The sequence below is a fragment of the Rhinichthys klamathensis genome, unplaced genomic scaffold (genome assembly GCF_029890125.1).
Source record: "Rhinichthys klamathensis goyatoka isolate OS25496 unplaced genomic scaffold, OSU_Roscu_1.1 h1tg000486l_1, whole genome shotgun sequence".
Lineage (NCBI taxonomy): Eukaryota > Metazoa > Chordata > Actinopteri > Cypriniformes > Leuciscidae > Rhinichthys > Rhinichthys klamathensis.
The window spans coordinates 562,042-581,877 of NW_026606973.1; the positions used below are offsets into that span (position 1 = coordinate 562,042).

The window sequence follows — 19,836 nt, forward strand, 5'->3', positions numbered from 1 at the left end:
AGAGAAAGATTACCTGTCTGAACTTGAACAATTACACATCAGAAAGTGTTGCTTGGTAGCTCGATCCGAGGCCAGCTCTGTCGGTGAAATGTTTGGAAATTTCCAGAGAAAATAAAATTAACCCATTGTTTCTTCAGAGGCTCAGATGAAGGAACTAAAAAATACTTTTGTGTTCATGTGTACATCCACACTGAGCAACTGCCATGCTTCGGCTGCGCAGTTCCGCCTGGCATTGAGGGCTGGCATTATGCAAATATTTGGAGGCGTACATATTAATGATCCCGACTATTGCGTCACAGTCGGTATTGTGTGGAGAACCGACCGTTTTTCAGGGGTGTTTTTCATAAACGTGAATTAAATGAGAACGCCAAAACAGTCCAGTTTGAGATTCACTCTATGTCATGTCCATGCACTGAACTCTTGTTATTTGACTATACCAAGGTAAATTCAATTTTGAATTATAGGTCACCTTTAAATATTCCAAGTACACTTGGCTTGTAGTTGTGTTTACTCTTTTGATTGATTATCCTATCCAAATAGTTTTACATACTGTCATATGAACTTAAATTGTTTGAAAATATTGATTTATAAAGAAAATGTTTCCTTATTCTGACTATTGGTAGAGTACAGAAGAAATTACTTCAAATCTACGTACTCTTTCCCATCACTGACTGAATTCTCCAGATATCCATGTTTTCACTGTTATACGGTAGGGGGCGCTATAGGCATCTTCTGAAAGAGTACTGAATCTCCTGATCAAAACACAGGTGAAGAAGAAGCAGAAACAAGCGATAGAAGATTGTTTACACAGATATAAAATAACGCTATCATCAAATATTAAACAGCATAAATCAAAACTGCCTAACGTTACCGAATGAAATGTCGAACCCATGAAGAGGAAACGACTGAAGCTTTGAGGGTGTTGATGGACTCGATCCACTCAATCTGTGTTTTGATCATCGTTCTGAATCTCATCCGGACAAAGTCTTTGGGGGAAAAAAAAAACACGATTTTCTCAGCTTTTTGTTAAAAATGGTGCTTTAAAAAAATTAAACTTACCCACATTCAAGTGTTGATTAAAAAAGGATGCATGTTTTATTCAAAATGTTTTTTAAATGGAAAGAGTTGAAGTACAGTAAAATATATATTTCAAGTATAAAAAATGAATACCTAAATGGGAACATAGTAGTATACTTAAAAGTGCACAAATAATATATAAATAATGAACTATAAGTATGATGTTACAGTATGTTCACTTAAAGAAACCTTACATATACTTGCGTTATAAAACTACAAAACAAGTAGTTTACTGAGAGTATTCAAAGTGTACTTTCATAAACTAAAGAATGTGCTACAAGTATTTGACCTATAAGTATAAGTTCACTTGTAGTATAGTTGCAGTACAAACGAAAAATTTAAAAAGTGGGTCAATTTATTCCCAAGTAGTTTTAAAACAGTACACTTAAAAGTATACTTCTAGAACATTGATATTAGTATACTTACTACATAAAGTATACTTTGTAGAGGCAGATACAAGCTCACACATCATGGATCTGCTGACATAATTCACTCATCACCGACACACATGTATATTGGACATGTCCCCTTTAAGAAGACGTTCATGAGAGTTTGGGGGTGGTTTAATGCGTGTTTTTTTCTGACGCATGAGTTCATTAAAAAACACAACAGTTGTTGTTCTGACACTGCAATCCTGCCTCCGTGTATTTTTGATAGCACAAAAGCTACATTGGTGACCCCGATACAGAACAATTAACGTACGATGTCGACGAATGCTGTATCTCTGAAGCTGCCGGAGTTTTGGGAGCAACAAGCGGCCGTGTGGTTCGCTCAAGCCGAAGCTCAGTTCGCATTGCGGGACATAACCGCGGATGACACGAGATATTACTATTAGGGGTGCCAAAAAATCGATTCACAGAAGAATCTAGATTCTCATTTGCAACGATTCAGAATCGATCTGAAATGTCCAAGAATCGATTTAATAATTAAATCAGCTGGCTGTTCGCCTCCATTTTTGTAACTATACGGGACGTCCGGACGCAGCCGGTTTTTAAACGTGAGCGGCAAATCAGAGGAAGCAAATATGGATGCTTTTATAGAGCTTCTGATGCTTCTAAATATGATGCTTCTACATTCATTCTGCCGTGACGGGCCGCCACACCTAAAATAATCCCGCCACGGCTGCAGCTTCTCAGTGAGGTCCGATATTAATGTGCATACTATTGTGTTATTGTTAAGCTAAAGGCATAATAAACATTGTAAAGCACCATAAAGTGTTCGCACTATATTCCAAGACTTCTAAAGTCATTCAATAGCATAATGTGAGGTAAAAATGAATATTTAAGTCGTTAGTTAAAGTTAATGGAAACTCATCTCTCCTCAGTCATTCTCCATTCAGCATTCACACAGCGCGTCGCGTTATAGCGTTTTCTAAATCATAATCCTTTCTCCCGGGTGTCTGTTAGATTACAGCACTGGAGAGCGCTATGAATTGTTCTTCATCCGCACTGTAACTGAAATTTAAAACCGTTAAAAGAAAATGCTCAATAAACTGTTGCAAATATATAATACATTAAGCATGGATAGACAGATATAATCTCTTCGTTTTGTGCTTTGAACTTTTCGCTGCGCGCTGTGACTTCACGTTGCTTCAAGTGCATCATTCTGCGCACGGGATGCGCATAATCGCTTTGCCGCTCTTATTCGAGCCTTTGGGGGCGTGGCCAATGGCAATCACTCATGGGCCACGCCCCCTCCCCCTGGCGAAATGGACCTGCCACCACAGCTGGAAAAAATCCTAGAGGAAACACTGGTCTCCGTTTGTCATTCTGTATAGCAAAGCAGATGAGAGTAGATCATGATCAGAAACCCGATTAGAAATCATTATGGATAAAATCGAATCGTTTTAAATCGAAAATCTTTTTGAATTGAAAATCGATTTTGAATCGAATCGTGGGCTCAAGAATCGGAATCGAATTGAATCGTGAGATGGTAAAAGATTCCCACCCCTAATTACTATGTTGTTGCAGCCCTCGGCAACTCCACGGCCGCGCGAGCGATCAGCATTCTGGAAACCCCCCCGGATCTGCTTAAATATGATACTCTAAAGCAGTGTTTCCCAACCCTGTTCCTGGCGGCACACCAACACTGCGCGTATTCTTTGTCTCCCTAATCAAACACACCTGATTCAACTCATCAGCTCATTAACCAATGTGATAATGAGCTAATGAGTTGAATCAGGTGTGTTTGATTAGGGAGACAAAGAATACGCGCAGTGTTGGTGTGCCGCCAGGAACAGGGTTGGGAAACATTGCTCTAAAGCAGGGGTGCCCAATCCTGCTCCTGGCGATCGACTGTCCTGCACAGTTCATTTCCAACCCTAATCAAATACACCTGCCTTTAATTTTTTAGTGATCCTGACGTGCTCTGAAGACCTTAATTGGTTGCTTCAGGTGTGTTTGATTAGGGTTGGAGATGAACTGTGCAGGACAGTCGATCGCCAGGAGCAGGATTGGGCACCCCTGCTCTAAAGGCATATCTGTTAAAGACTTTCAGTTTATCAGAGACTGAAAGAGCACGTCGTTTGCTCTCACTGCCAGGCCTCGGAGATTCCCGGCCATCTGAGTCAATGGATCACATGCTAGCGCTGCTGGGTGAGCATAAACCATGTTTTCTGTTTAAAGAGTTGTTCTTACAACAGTTACCACAGACCGTTCGTACCGCTTTGGCAAATAGTACAGTGACTGACTACAGAGAACTAGCACAACTGGCAGATGTTTATCAGGCAGCATCACACAAGTGTACAACTACTGAGTCAGTGGCTGCGTCTGTATACCCGGTTATGAGAGCTGCAGCACAACGGGCAGATGAACGACCAGCTTTTACCGCGCGGCAATCACCGGACCAAGGACTACGTTATTTTCACGCCCGTTTTGGGGTGAAAGCCAAAAAGGTGCCGTCCACCATGCACGTTCAAGGGGAGCCATAATACCACACCTACAGTCAGTAGCATAGTAGCTAACGACAACGCTTACCTACTGTTCGTCACTGACTCATTATCTGGCCGACATTTCCTGTGTGATACAGGGGCGCAGGTCAGTGTTCTCCCCGCATCCCCGGTGGACAGACGCTTGGGTGAAGTTGGCTCACCGCTCGAGGCGGCCAACCAAGGCAAGATATGCACCTATGGGAAACGGCTAATACCACTGTGCTTTAATGGACAACGCTTTACATGGGAGTTTGTCTTAGCGGATGTGAGTAGGCCTCTCCTGGGCGCAGACTTCCTGTGCACTAATGGACTGTTGGTTGATGTCAAAAATTGCTGTTTAGTCACGGCGGAAGGTTTTAATGTCTTACCCTGTTCGAGGAGCATTTTCCCCACAACCACCGTGTCTAGTGCATTGACAGGCGAGTGCGGGTTCGCCCAGCTGCTCAATGAATTTCCCAATCTCACCAAGCCCACTTTCTCCTCAGCACTGGCCAGTCATGGGGTCGTTCATCATATCTCTACATCCGGGCCGCCAGTTTATGCCCGGCCCCGTCGACTAGATCCAGTGAAGCTAGCAATTGCCGAGGCGGAGTTCACAAACATGGAAAAACTGGGTATAGTACAGCGCTCCAACAGTCCTTTTGGCCTCAAAAATGCGGCACAAACCTTTCTAGTCGATATAGGAGGACGCCCAGAGCGAGTGACTGTTGATCGACTCAAGGCAGCTCATGGGGAGCCAGGTCAACCGATGGTTCCGGCGCATGTCCCGCCCCTCTTCCACTGTGATTGGACAGTTGGGTAAAAAGCAGTGATGAACGCTGCGTTTTACCCAAAGTTGGACATTCTTTAACTCTCGGCAACCGGTAAAAAACGCTGAGCGCTCAACACTTCAGCGTGAAATAGACGCTCAGTGCCTCGTTACGCTCATGGCGTTTTAAATGCATTGGTGGACACAGGGCCTTAAGGATACTTAATAAAATTAACTTGAAGTATACTTATTTTTTGTAAGAGAAATGAATCTGCTTATTTATTTTATAGAGAAACACAGATAAAGAGAGATCAGCCAGTGTGGAGCTCTTCACTGATGTGATCCACTCCTTTGAGAGATGTCAGTCTGAGCAGATGAAGATGATGGAGGAACAGCAGAAAGCAGCAGAGAAACAGGCTGAAGATCTCATTAAAGAGATACATCAGGAAATCACTGAGCTGAAGAGGAGAAACACTGAGCTGGAGCAGCTCTCACACACTGACGATCATCTCCATCTCATACAGGTCTGTCAACATCTGTCTCAGTCAATATGTACAACAGGACAGTGCCCGGTTGCATAAAGCACCTTAAGTGTAATTTTCCCTTAAAGTCGCCCTTATGTTTCCCTTAAACCTAAGGGTGTTGCAGAAAAATACCCTTAAGTGTTACTTAACGTTTTTTTTAAGTGAAACGTCATAAACACTTAGAATTTCCCTTAAATGCTGTTTTTTTCACTTAAGTAATCGTTAAGTGTTGCATAAAACCCCTTAACGGTAATTTCCCTAAGTATAACTTAAGGTTTGGAAATCGTAACCTTAAGAGTAACGCGGACAAAAGTAAGACGACATGGCTGAATTTATGAAACCAGCTGAAGATCATAGGGAATAGGGAGAACCCTTTGGACCAATTTAGCCATGAATAATTGTTGCAAGAATACCGATTTGATCGACGCGCAATATTTGACATCGCTATCAAACTAGACGGCTGTCTGTCTGTCATTACACGCGACTCGCATGTAAACTATCACAACGTTAAGTCAGTGCGCGCACGGAGAGTGTGTGGCCGACCAAAAATTCACAGGAGAACGAGCTGATTCTGTGTTTTAAAAGGAATCATGACAGAAGAAAACAGGTACGCTATGGAAATATACTCAGCTGTATTTCGAGACACAGAGCCAGAAGTGCATTCACAAAACCTAAACAAATGCCAAAGCATGAGACGGTGAACAACACAAACTGCCGCCACGTTCGGAGCTAACGCGGTGTTGAGTGATAGCGTCACTGGACTGACACGTGATATTCCGACATGTTAGTGTTTTGCGTATCTATGGCAACAACAGACTTTTATAACGTGAATCCAGGATCGCTGTCGTAAAAACACTTAAATGTTTCCCTTACCTAAGAGAACCGTTTAAGAGATTATATGCAACACCCTTAAGTTGTTCTCTTAGGTAAGGGTAAATCGCCCCTTAAGTATCATACTTAAGGGAAAAACTTAAGGTGCTTTATGCAACCGGGCACAGGTCTTTAGAAATTAAACAGAATGAAACAGTATTACTTGTCAAATAAAAAAAAAAAATTTAACTTGAATAATAATAATAATAATAATTAAAGCTGCTAGCAGCATTTAGCGGTGTTCAAGCATTTAAGACAGTTAAGACAGTTAAGACAGTTAAGCTCAAAAGCATCAAAAGACATTAAGGTTTATGTAGCAAGCATTTAACCACTGACATCATAGATGGAATAGACCATGTTTTAGCATGATTTGCCATGATATACAACATTTCAGTGTGATTGTTAATGATTTACTATGTTACAGTATGATTTACCATAGTTTACCCTGTTCTTGCATGATTTACCACAATTGAACACATTCTAGTAGCCTAAGATGTAATATGATTCTAGCATGCTTTATCATAGTTTACCTTGATTTGTCTTAGTTTACCTTGATTTACCATGTTATAGGATGATTTACCAGGGTTGTAACATTCTTTACCATGATTAATCACATTGCTAGCATGATTTACCATGATACACCATGTAATAATATTATTTACTGTGATTTACCATGTTTCTATCGTGATTTACCATGATTTACCACGTTGCTAGCAATTATGTGAAGCTTCAGAACAGTAAAGTGAATTGAAAGACAAAATATGATTGTTATTATAGTAATTGTCACATAAGGTTATTTTTTAGTGTCTAAATATATGAATGCAAAAGCACATGTGAAAAGACTATTAATAAGTATAATGTCCAGCAGAGGGTAGTAGAAGACCACTTATTGCTATAGTACCACTTTTATTTTGAACTACTTGGTTTAATCAATATTGTGCACTAAAGCAAACCAGTCTTTCAATGTGAATTCCATTGTGCATGCTTACACACACACACACACACACAATTTTGGGTTATGATATTGTGAAAATCTCTTTTTGTGGTCCTTAAGCATTTCAGATATTTATTTGTGATGTAAAAATATTAAACTTTCTAATAAATCATTATTTAATATTATATTATTTATTATAAATATTATTTCCAACATAATAAATATCTTTAAGCATTTGTTTGTTAGCCATTGCTGAAAACTGGTTAAAAAGATTAAAAACGTCTAATGCTGTTGCTCCCTCTAGTGGACAACAGCGGTTTTACAGCCTACATAAACGGTTGAAATGAATGACGGGAAATTCGTTTTTTTTTTTTACTTATATCTCGGGAACGAGAAAGTGAAAAAATCTGAAACTCAGAACTTAGATAGTGTTAGAGGAGCTCTGTTGATCAAGACCATTCCGGTGTTGCTGGGTGATTGGGGGCGGGAGTAATGTCCGTTTAAATGCATATTTTGTGGGCTTATATCTCGGGAATGCCCAGGCCAAATCGCACCAACCTCGAATCGAAGCTAGATGAGGACGGGCCCTTTCCAACAAGCTCTTCCACAAGGATCTAGATGGTCTGGATCAAGAGTTACAGCCGTTTCAAGTTGGGGTTCTCACAGATTAGCGATCCGCGGGGGGGGCGCTCCCGAGCCCCGCGACGATAGATTTGGATCAAGATCCCCGAGAGGACCTTACCATCAAAATTTGAGCGCGCAGAGACTTTCCGTTTTCGAGTTATGAGTGAATTTGTACTTGGGGGGCGTGGCCCAATGTTTTACTTTCGTTTTGAGGCTTCCTGTGACAATTAATTATAGAGGCAAATTTTGTCTGATTTGTCTGAAATTTTTCAATGCCGTACAGAGTGATATTACACATGTTCTTGACCGTTTTAAAGAAGATCTGAGCATTCATTTAAGAGATCAGCATTTACAGCCAATTCAGGCAATTTACCATAGGAAATGTATGGTTTTAAAGCTTTTTGACAGTTTTAGCGCCAACTATGGTCCGATCTCCATGAAACTTTGCATGCTTCTTCACCATGTTATGACACATATGCTCACCAATTTTTGTTTAGTACTGAGTTTTTATTTATGATTTATAGGCTTTTGTGTGTATTTGACACGCCCCTTTTCTAAATGACCCTGTTATAGCCATACGAAAAATGCAAAAGTTCAACTTTTTTTCAATGATTATTGATCTAGAGAGTCCAGAGAATTGTCCTAGACTGGTCTGGTTCCGATCGGGTGAAAATCCAGGGACTAGTTCGCAAAAGTAGGTTTTTAACATATTCGTGAATATTTAATGAACGATTTGATTGACAGCAATGGTTCTAGAGGCAAAGTTGTTCAACCTGAGGAGATGTATCAAATGATATGCATATTTTGGGGATGTGTGCAACACCACGTGATTACAGAGCCGTAAAACTCGTTAGCGCCAACTAGTGGCCAATTTCTTTCAAAACTCTTACAGACCTCTTTGGCCATGAGTCGAACATGCCCATCGAGTTTCGTTCCGATTGGCCTCCGTTAACCTCGTCTAATAGGTGCTCAAATTCATTGGCCAATGGCGGCCATGTTTTTTTAGTTACGCCAATTTCCTCATACACATACATGGCACCTTGGACCAAGACACTGCATACCAATTTTCAAGTCAATCGGACTAACGGTCAGGTTGTCATAGCCCCATTTAGGTTTTTTGTGTGTTATAGCGCCACCTAGTTTTAGGTCGACGCGATTTTTTTACTGTGACCTCAGATTGAACTCATACACATGTGTTCCAAGTTTGGTGAAGATATCTCATTTCTTTCTCGAGTTATAGCCATTTTAGTAAAATAGGCTCCTCCCACAACGATCATTTTACTCCCCCTAGCGACCGTGAATCGAAAATTCAACTTTTTTTCAATGAATATTGATATTCAGACTCCAGAGAACATGTATGCATTTGTCTGGTTTTGATCGGGCAAAAAACCAGGGACTAGTTCGCAAAAGTAGGTTTTTGACAAAATTCAAAATGGCCGAAAAATTTGCATACCGGAAATGAAATCGGAGATATACGTTTTGTTCTTCAGGCCTCCAGCTTTCCAATGATATAAGACACTTGAGCCTACGACATACGGTTTAGGAGTTATGAGCAGTTTCGCGCAATTGATTGCTGTAGCGCCACCTATAGGCCAATCGGGGTCATACTTTCTGAGGCTCTCCTCGATTTTTGTACTACCATCTGACAAAGTTTCAGAGCTCCAGCACTTACGGTTTGTTCTGCACGATGCGTTTTACGGCAGAAGAATAATAATAATAATAATAATAATAATTAAAGCTGCAAGCAGCATTTAGCGGTGTTCAAGCAGTTAAGGCCTTTAAGGCCGTTAAGCACATAAGCATCAAAAAGCATTTACAGCCAATACAGTCAATTTACCATAGGAAATGTATGGTTTTAAAGCTTTTTAACAGTTATAGCGCCACCTATGGTCCGATCCAGCAATGGTTCTAGAGGCAAAGTTGTTCAGCATGAGGAGATCTATCAAATGATATGCATATTGTGATTACAAAGCCGTAAAACTCGTTAGCGCCAACTAGTGGCCGATTTCTTTCAAAACTCTTACAGACCTTTTGGACCATGAGTCGAACATGTCCATCGAGTTTTGTTCCGATTGGCCTCCGTTAACCTTGTCTCATAGGTGCTCGAACTTCATTGGCCGATGGCGGCCATGTTTTTTGAGATACGCTAATGTCCTCATGGACCAAGACACTGCATACCAATTTTCATGTCAATCGGACTAACGGTCAGGTGGTCATGGCCTTTTCAATGTAATTTTTAATGTTATAGCGCCACCATGTGGCCAATCGATGCAGTTTTTTTACTGTGACCTCAGATTGAACTCGAAAATATGTGTACCAAGTTTGGTGAAGATATCTAATTTATTTCTCGAGTTATAGCCATTTTAGTAAAATAGGCTCCTCCCACAACGATCATTTCACTCCCCCTAGTGACCGGAAATCGAAATTTCAACTTTTTTTCAATAATTATTGATAGTCAGACTCCAGAGAATATTTCTGCACTGGTTTGGTTCCGATCGGGCAAAAAACCTCATAACCAGAGGTGTAGTGGTAAAAAAAGAGGTGGGCAAACTATAAATTCTGGTGGACCACGACGTGGTCACCCGGTAAGGTGGGCCACTGCCTACCGGTGTATGTGTATCCTGATGACATTGCTAACATTGCTCGACATTAAGCCTTTTCACTTGTCCTTCGGACAAGTAAATCTGTCATTCACTTGTCTGAGTAAAAAAATTGCTCGTCCGGATTTTTTTTTTTGGTGTGTGTGTTAATTTATTCTGAAACAATATTCTCATTTATTCTGATTATTCTCATCAGTGTTCAATCAGCTTTGATATTTAAATCGGCATATTGTAATATCTGCACCTTTAAAGGGTGTCCCCTCCCCCTATATTATTAAATGTATGCTTCATCTTTCATTTTAAATTCATACATTTGGTCAATAAATTCAATTATTTAGAATAATAAGACACTATAGGGCTGTTACCCTAGGGGCTGATCAAATTAAATAATTTACACTGAAAAATTACAATTGTGTAAAATAATGTTATGAAATTGATTTAAATTTACATATAAGAAACATTGGAAAGAATGATACTACTTTTAAACATAACACTAAACCGCCAGTAGGTGGCGGCAGGCGACCGTCTTAATGAGTGAGTCATTGATTCATTCATTCAAACAAACAAACAAACAAACAAACGATTCGTTCAAACGGCTGATTCATTCAAGAAGAGACATATATTTATGAATGGGTCATTGAATCTTTGACTCAATCGATTCGTTCAAAATGCTGAATCATTCAGTAATGAAAACAGGTTGAGTGTTACTGTGAGATGCGCCGTGGTTCTGCTGTGATTTTTGTTTGGAACTATTTTCGCTGCTGAAACAGAACAAAAACAGCCAATATTGCATCTAAAATGTAAGTGACTTAATTTTAACTGTTTATTGAACTGTTGTAGGAAATGTCACATTTTCAATCATGATGGTGTTCAGGAAAAATAATTGAGGTTGCTTAACATATGTTAAAAATATAAAAACTCCACATTTAGATTTTTATAGGCAGTATGTTGTTAACTGGTTAACTGAGTGTGTGTGTGTGCGCTCATTTGTGTAGATTTCTCCTCGAGAGGCTGCGCGAGCGTCAACAGCGCAACCTTACCGTCCGTCAGTAAAAGTCAACAACACTGACAGTAATGCAGCGCAATATGAAAGAGTTAGTCTTAGTTTTAACAACCTATGAAACTAATAATGAAGAATATGAAACTAAAACGACATAAGCTTAATTTAAAATGTCTTAGGAACTACGGGCTATTTAGAGGTGGGTAAACGCTATTTAGAGGTGGATAAACGCTATCTAGAGGTGGATAAACGCACTTTGGAGGTGGGTAAACGCTATTTCCGAATATTGGGAGGTGCGTAAACGGCGTTTACGTGCGTTTAGCCTCCACTACATCCCTGCTCATAACAATATGGTCACTTGCTGCATCACGTGTAAAATTTCCATTTCGCCTCTAATATGCAGAAACATTTGGACACACATCATGAACAGACTTTAGTCCCATTAAACTTAAACTGGAATGTCACTGTTTCTGTCACTGCGACTTCACGAACGGGTGAACACGCGCACGCACACACACATCACTTTTGAAGTAAAATTGAGGACGCAGTGCATGTAATGCATCGAGATATCGAATTGAACTGAATCGATAACATGATAATCGTAATCGAACCGAACCGTGAGACCAGTGTAGGTTCACACCCCTAATACTCTGTGCTGTGTCAGCGAGTTAATAATAATTAACAAACAAAATAAGTTATAAGTTCAATAAGTTAATACAAACAAACAAATTTGTACTAATTCCCTCACCCAATGAGAATCGATAAGGAATCGAATCGATAAGCAATATCGATAATGGAATCGGAATCGTTAAATTCTTATCAATTCCCATTTCTAATCAAAATGAAAGTGAGCCAATAAGTGGTCTTCTACTGCCCTCTGCTGGTCACTCTACTTATTAATAAAGTGTTTTCACAAGTGCTTTGCACACACACACACACACACACACACACACACGGGATATGTTATTGTGAAAATCTCTTTTAATGGTGTATAAGCATGCATTTCACATATTTCTTTGTGATGTAATAATATAAAACTATATGCTTTAAGCATTTGTTTGTTAGCCAATGCTGAAAGCTGATAAAAAAGATTAAAAATGTCGGTAACACTTTACAATAAGGTTAATTTATTAATCATTGGTTAATGTATTAATTAACATGAACTAACCATGAGCAATACATTTGTTACTGTTTTTGTTCATCTTTGTTAACGTCAGTTAATACAAATCCAGCTGTTCATTGTTAGTTCATGTTAGTTCACAGTGCATCAACTAATGTTAGCAAGATTTTAATAAAGTATTTGTAAATGTTGAAATTAACATTAACAAAGATTAACAAATGCTGAAGGAGTATTGTTCATTCTTAGTTAATGTTAACTAATGTAGTTAACTAATGAACCTTATTGTAAAGTGTTACCAAAATGTCTAATGCTGCTGCTTCATCTATTGGACAACAGTGATATTACAGACTATACAGTTGAAATGAATGAATGGAAATTTGGTTTTCACTTATATCTCGGGAACGAGACAATGAAAAAATCTGAAACTCAGAACTTAGATAGTGTTAGAGGCCGTTGTCCGATGTCCGTTGAAATGCATATCTTTGTGGGCTTATATCTCGGGAATGCCCAGGCCAAATCGCACCATACTCGAATCGAAACTAGATGAGGACGGGCCCTTTCAAAGTTCCCGAGCCCCGCGACGATAGATTTGGATCAAGAACCCCGAGAGAACCTTACCATCAAAATTTGAGCGTGCAGCGACTTTCTGTTTTCGAGTTATGAGTGAATTTGTACTTGGGGGGGCGTGGCCCAACGTTATACTTTCGTTTTCAGCCTTCCTGTGACACAATTGTAAATAGTAATAAACAAAATAAATAAATGCAGTCCATAATACTCCAATAGATGAATTTGGACAAAATGTGATTGTAAATGTTAAAATAATGATTTAATAAAGTCTAAATTTCAATTATATATACCAAGATTAGGGAGTAGTATGATGAAATGACAGCAGGGGGCAGTAAAATACCACTTATTGGCTGTTATAGCCATCCAAAATGTTTTAGCCATCCAATTTACACTATTATAGCCATTCAAATGAATAAATTATACCTTTTCTGATAATTATTGATCTAGAGAGTCCAGATAATTGTACTGCACTGGTTTTAAACAGTAAGATATGAGAATTTTACGATCATAGATGGAAAAGACCATTTACAGCCAATACAGGCAATTTACCATAGGAAATGCATGGTTTTAAAGCTTTTCAACAGTTATAGCGCCACCTATTGTCCGATCTCCATGAAACTTTGCATGCTTCTTCACCATGGTATGACACATATGCTCATCAATTTTTGTCAAGTTCTGAGTTTTTATTTATGATTTATAGGCTTTTGAGTGTATTTTGACACGCCCCTTTTCTAAATAACCCTATTATAGCCATACGAAAAATGCAAAAGTTCAACTTTTTTTCGATAATTATTGATCTAAAGAGTCCAGAGAATTGACCTAGACTGGTCTGGTTCCGATCGGGCGAAAAACCAGGGACTAGTTCGCAAAAGTAGGTTTTTAACATATTCGTGAATATTTAATGAACGATTTGATTGACAGCAATGGTTCTAGAGGCAAAGTTGTTTAGCATGAGGAGATCTATCAAATGATATGCATATTGTGGGGATGTGTGCAACACCACGTGATTACAGAGCCGTAAAACTCGTTAGCGCCAACTAGTGGCCGATTTCTTTCAAAACTCTTACAGACCTCTTGGGCCATGAGTTGAACATGCCCATCGAGTTTCGTTCCGATCGGCCTTCGTTAACCTCGTCTAATAGGTGCTCAAATTCATTGGCCAATGGCGGCCATGTTTTTTGAGTTACGCCAATTTCCTCATAGGCATACATGGGGCCTTGGACCAAGACACTGCATACCAACTTTCAAGTCAATCGGACTAACGGTCAGGTGGTCATAGCCCTTTTCATGCTTTTTTTATGTCATAGCGCCACCTAGTGTTCGATCGTCGCGATATTTTTACTGTGACCTCGGACTGTCCTCATACACATGTCTCTTGAGTTTGGTGAAGATATCTCATTTACTTCTCGAGTTATAGCCATTTTAGTAAAATAGGCTCCTCCCACAACGATCATTTTACTCCCCCTAGCAACCGGAAATCGAAAATTCAACTTTTTTTCGATAACGATTGATAATCAGACTCCAGAGAACATGTATGCATTTGTTTGGTTTTGATCGTGCGAAAAACCAGGGACTAGTTCGCAAAATTAGGTTTTTGACAAAATTCAAAATGGCGGAAAAATTTGCATACCGGAAATGAAATCGGAGATATACATTTTTTACTTCAGGCCTCCAGCTTTCCAATGATATAAGACACTTGAGTCTACGACATACGGTTTAGGAGTTATGAGCAGTTTTGCGCAATTGATCGCTGTAGCGCCACCTATAGGCCAATCGGGCTCATACTTTGATAACCTCTCCTCGATTTTTGTACTACCATCTGACAAAGTTTCAACTCTCCAGCACTTACGGTTTGGGCTGCACGATGCGTTTTACAGGAGAATAATAATAATAATAATAATAAAAATCGGAACGAATACAATAGGTTTTCAGCACTTCGTGCTTGAACACCTAATTAAAGCTGCTAGCAGCATTTAGCGGTGTTCAAGCAGTTAAGGCCTTTAAGGCCGTTAAGCACAAAAGCATCAAAAGACATTAAGTTTTATGTAGCAAGCATTTAACCATTGACATCATAGATGGAATAGACCATGTTTTAGCATGATTTACCATGATATACCAAATTTAGTGTGATTTTTCATGATCTACCATGTTCCAGTATGATTTACCATGAATCTAGCATGATTTACCACAGTTTACCATCATTTACCATGTTATAGGATGATTTACCATGATATACCACATTCTAGAATGATTTACCAGGATTGTAGCATGATTTACCATGATTCATCACATTGCTAGCATGATTTGCCATGATCCACCATGTAATAGTATTTTTTACTATGATTTACCATGTTTCTATCGTGATTTACCATGATTTACCACATTGCTGCATTGATGTGAAGGGCCAATAAAAATGAAGTGATAAACTCTGACAAAAAATGATTGTGTTATAATAGTTAACATGGAAAAACTGGTTTGCTTTAGTGCTGTGATTTACTGGTGAAAATCAAGTGTGTCAAAATGAAAGTGAGCCAATAAGTGGTCTTCTACTGCCCTCTGCTGGCCACTGTACTTATTAATAAAGTGTTTTCACAAGTGCTTTTGCATTCATATGTAGACATATGCTTACACACACACACACACACACACACACACACACATGGGATATGTTATTGTGAAAATCTCTTTTAATGGTGTATAAGCATGCATTTCACATATTTCTTTGTGATGTAATAATATAAAACTATATTAAAACTAATAAAAAAATTGCTTTAAGCGTTTGTTTGTTAGCCAATGCTGAAAGCTGATAAAAAAGATTAAAAATGTCGGTAACACTTTACAATAAGGTTCATTTATTAAACATTAGTTAATGTATTAATTAACATGAACTAACCATGAGCAATACATTTGTTACTGTTTTTGTTCATCTTTGTTAACACTAGAATGGCCACGACGGTCATTTTGACCGTTTTGAATTTTATATCTGCAATAACTTTGTTGAAAAAAAAAAAAAATCCTGCTGGTACCTGACTTTTCCTAAAAGTGTCTGTATTTTCATTTAAAATGTTTTTAATATAAATTACACATAAGGCAAACAAACAAATGAACATATTTACCTATTTCGGCCATAGACGGTCATATTGACCGCACTGAATTTCGCGGTATTCTTTTGTTACATTTCTCGCGGTTGACCTTTGTCTATTAGGAAAAAATCAGAAGATTCAATTGCAAAATGACAGATATGTTTATTGAGAGCTGGTCAGATGCTGGGAGAGTTAAGGTGTGCAAATGTCTGGTATGAAGCCCTTGGCAGCACAGGGACGCTGGAGTGAGTGCTGAACCAGGAGTGCTGAACACGGGATGACACACGGAAAACCTATACAGGCAGGGAACAAACACGCAGGAAAAATCCACAACGATCTGACAAAGGGCCTTTCTCAATCTGTGTTCTTGTCTGTACTTGTGTCCTTGTGTTCTTGTGAAACGTCATCTTTTGTGGCCCAAGTACTGTCCCAATACACAAGTTTGCATTTTGGCAAGAACAGTTAAAAATCCCGGATGTGTTCTTGACACGCCCATTTTACCAAGGATGCATCGGTTGGTAACTTGTGTTGACTTGACGGCAGAAATATCCCAGCATTCAATTCGGCATTCGAGGAAGGAGAGGCAGGTCAATACAGTATTTCGTTTTTCTACAATTACGTACACTATTTCATCACTAAATTCACTTCTGAGAACATTTGATGCGAGAAATCAACTGTGTAGATTTCAAATATTGGCATTTTTACGAAAATGTATGGCTAATCGAAAATGTGCTCAAACGTTTTCGGAAGTGAGAATCTCCATAAGCGCCTGCGGGTGTAACGTTAGCTATCGAGCCAACCGGCCAGTTTGCTCACAGACTCGTTTTTCCCCACAGCCAAGAGACCATTGCAGCCTGGCTGTTATCGTCAATAATTCTCGTTATGTTTGGGTACTGCAGACGGTGTCTGTGCGGGGGTATTATTGCGCAATACCAGCAAGAACACATCGTCTCAAACTGTCAGCAGCGTTCTGTGTGCTCGTTAGCTTGTGAGTTCATTCTTCCAAGAACAACTAGCAAGAGCGTTCTCCCCAAGAACACAAGTCCGTTCTTTGCATTCTTGGTTTTGAGAAACACCCAAAGACTAGGCGAGAACAGTAACACTGAAAAGGGTCGAATCGCTGATCAGTTGCAGCTGGCGCCTTGATCAGAGCGCACGTGCTGATCAGCTGCATTGATCAGCGACCACGCACACACACACACACACAACAAGACGAGAAAGGAGACAGCGAATTCATAAACCGTGACATTGTCTCTCTCACTGTCAAAAGAATATCTAAATAAGATACTTTTAGTTGTTATTATCTTGTTCTGAGTTATGTTGAAGGGATATGGAAATATAGCTCTGTTGTGAATAGGCCCTATGCGATAATTACGGGCTACTGATATTATTATTTATAAATGTATAATTAAACTTTTTAAAATGTACAGTTTGGTGTTGTTTTGTTTTTAAAAGATATCCTAATACAACAAATGCATTAATCTCTCAATTGGGTATTTATCATTAAAGATATAGAGTTTGCAATCTAACGGTCAAAATGACCGCTTGTGGCAGTTCTAGTAGTTATGGAATTCTGGCACTTCTAGTGTTAACGTTAGTTAATACAAATCCAGCTGTTCATTGTTAGTTCAGGTAAAGAACGTATATTGACAAGAAGTGAAAGCCAATAGAACGTTCCATTGCAACACCAGCGCCCAGCAGCAGCCCTACGCGTCCGCCATTTTGGGGTGAAAGCGACTCGGCAGTCATATATTATACATATATTTAGTCCAGTGCAGAGGTCATTTTTAGGTTGAAATAATTAGGTGATTATTTTAATTCACAACAGTTAACGTTATATCCGTTAAAAAGAAGTTGCTACTAGGCTTTTCCCCCACATAACTTGAGACAGGGAAGTTCAAGGATTTAATTAATTATATTAATCTCTACATTAAGTTTGACAGGTAAGAAGAATAAAGTGATGTAAGTTCATAAAGTTATAACGTTGGACCGTTTCCCAGGAGGTACACATAACCTTACATACAAAAATAAGTTCAATGAAATAAATGAATTCAGCAAATAAATGTAATTGTACTAAAATGTAAATGTTGGACAATAAATATATAACAGCAATAGAATAGCTTTACAGTAAACTGGTTTTTTTGCAGTACTATTTTATATTAATGACCGCTAAAGCAAGCCTATGTAAACAAAAAAACACAGATAACGGACACACCAATGCATCATGTTAAGATCATCATGTTTGTAGCACGATCCAGGGGATTAAAACGTACAAAATATATTTCAGGCCTAGTGGAGTTGGTAACTAATAATAGTAGTAAATGTGTAAAGTTGCATAAAAATGCAAGAAAAACTACCTAAAAAACTGTTATCTGTGCTGTTGCCCAGTAACTCCAGTTGGAATTTTCACCCCAAAATGGCGGCCGCGCCACCTAGTGGCTGTTACCAGAAAAGCATCGGAGTTTCGCCTCTTGTTCTTCTATACTCTTTGGTTCAGGTTAGTTCACAGTGCATTAACTAATGTTAACAAGATTTTAATAAAGTATTTGTAAATGTTGAAATTAACATTAACAAAGATTAACAAATGCTGAAGGAGTATTGTTCATTCTTAGTTAATGTTAACTACATTAGTTAACATTAACTAAGAATGAACAATACTCCTTCAGCATTTGTATAATGCTGCTGCTCCATCTATTGGATAACAGTGGTATTACAGACTATATACAGTTGAAATAAATGAATGGAAATTTGGTTTTCACTTATATCTCGGGAACGAGGTAATGAAAAAATTATCTAAAGATTGGGGGCGTTCCCGAGCCCCGCGACGATAGATTTGGATCAAGAACCCCGAGAGAACCTTACCATCAAAATTTGAGCGTGCAGCGACTTTCTGTTTTCGAGTTATGAGTGAATTTGTCCTTGGGGGGCGTGGCCCAACGTTATACTTTCGTTTTCAGCCTTCCTGTGACACAATTGTAAATAGTAATAAATAAAATAAATAAATGCAGTCCATAATACTCCAATAGATGAATTTGGACAAAATGTGATTGTAAATGTTGAAATAATGATTTTAGAAATTCTAAATATGAATTATAAAACAATATTAGGGAGTAGTATGATGAAATGACAGCAAGGGGCAGTAAAATACCACTTTGGTATTTTTTTAATAAAAAAATAGCTTTAAGCATTTGTTTGTTAGCCAATGCTGAAAGCTGATTAAAAAAAAGATTAAAAATGTCGGTAACACTTTACAATAAGGTTAATTTATTAAACATTAATGTATTAATTAACATTAACTAACCATGAACAATACATTTGTTACTGTTTTTGTTCATCTTTGTTAACGTTAGTTAATACAAATCCAGCTGTTCATTGTTAGTTCATGTTAGTTCACAGTGCATTAACTAATGTTAACAAGATTTAAATAAAGTATTTGTAAATGTTGAAATTAACATTAACAAAGATTAACAAATGCTGAAGGAGTATTGTTCATTCTTAGTTAATGTTAACTACATTAGTTAGCATTAACTAAGAATGAACAATACTCCTTCAGCATTTGTATAATACTGCTGCTCCATCTATTGGACAACAGTGGTATTACAGACTATAAACAGTTGTATAAATAAAAACTTTCGTTTTCAGCCTTCCTGTGACACAATTGTAAAGAGTAATAAATAAAATAAATAAATGCAGTCCATAATACTCCAATAGATGCATTTTTACAAAATGTGATAGTAAATGTTAAAATAATGATTTTAGA

At 38.4% G+C, this 19,836-nt stretch overlaps 1 protein-coding gene across 1 annotated transcript in view; it reads left to right on the forward strand.

The window, feature by feature from the left end:
• The window catches only part of LOC130072340 (E3 ubiquitin-protein ligase TRIM39-like), a 45,087-nt gene that overhangs the window by 18,049 nt on the left and 7,202 nt on the right, over nt 1–19,836 (forward strand). Inside the window, 1 exon segment of the mRNA XM_056237405.1 lies at nt 5,045–5,278. Within this exon segment, the coding sequence (XP_056093380.1) occupies nt 5,045–5,278 (234 nt within the window).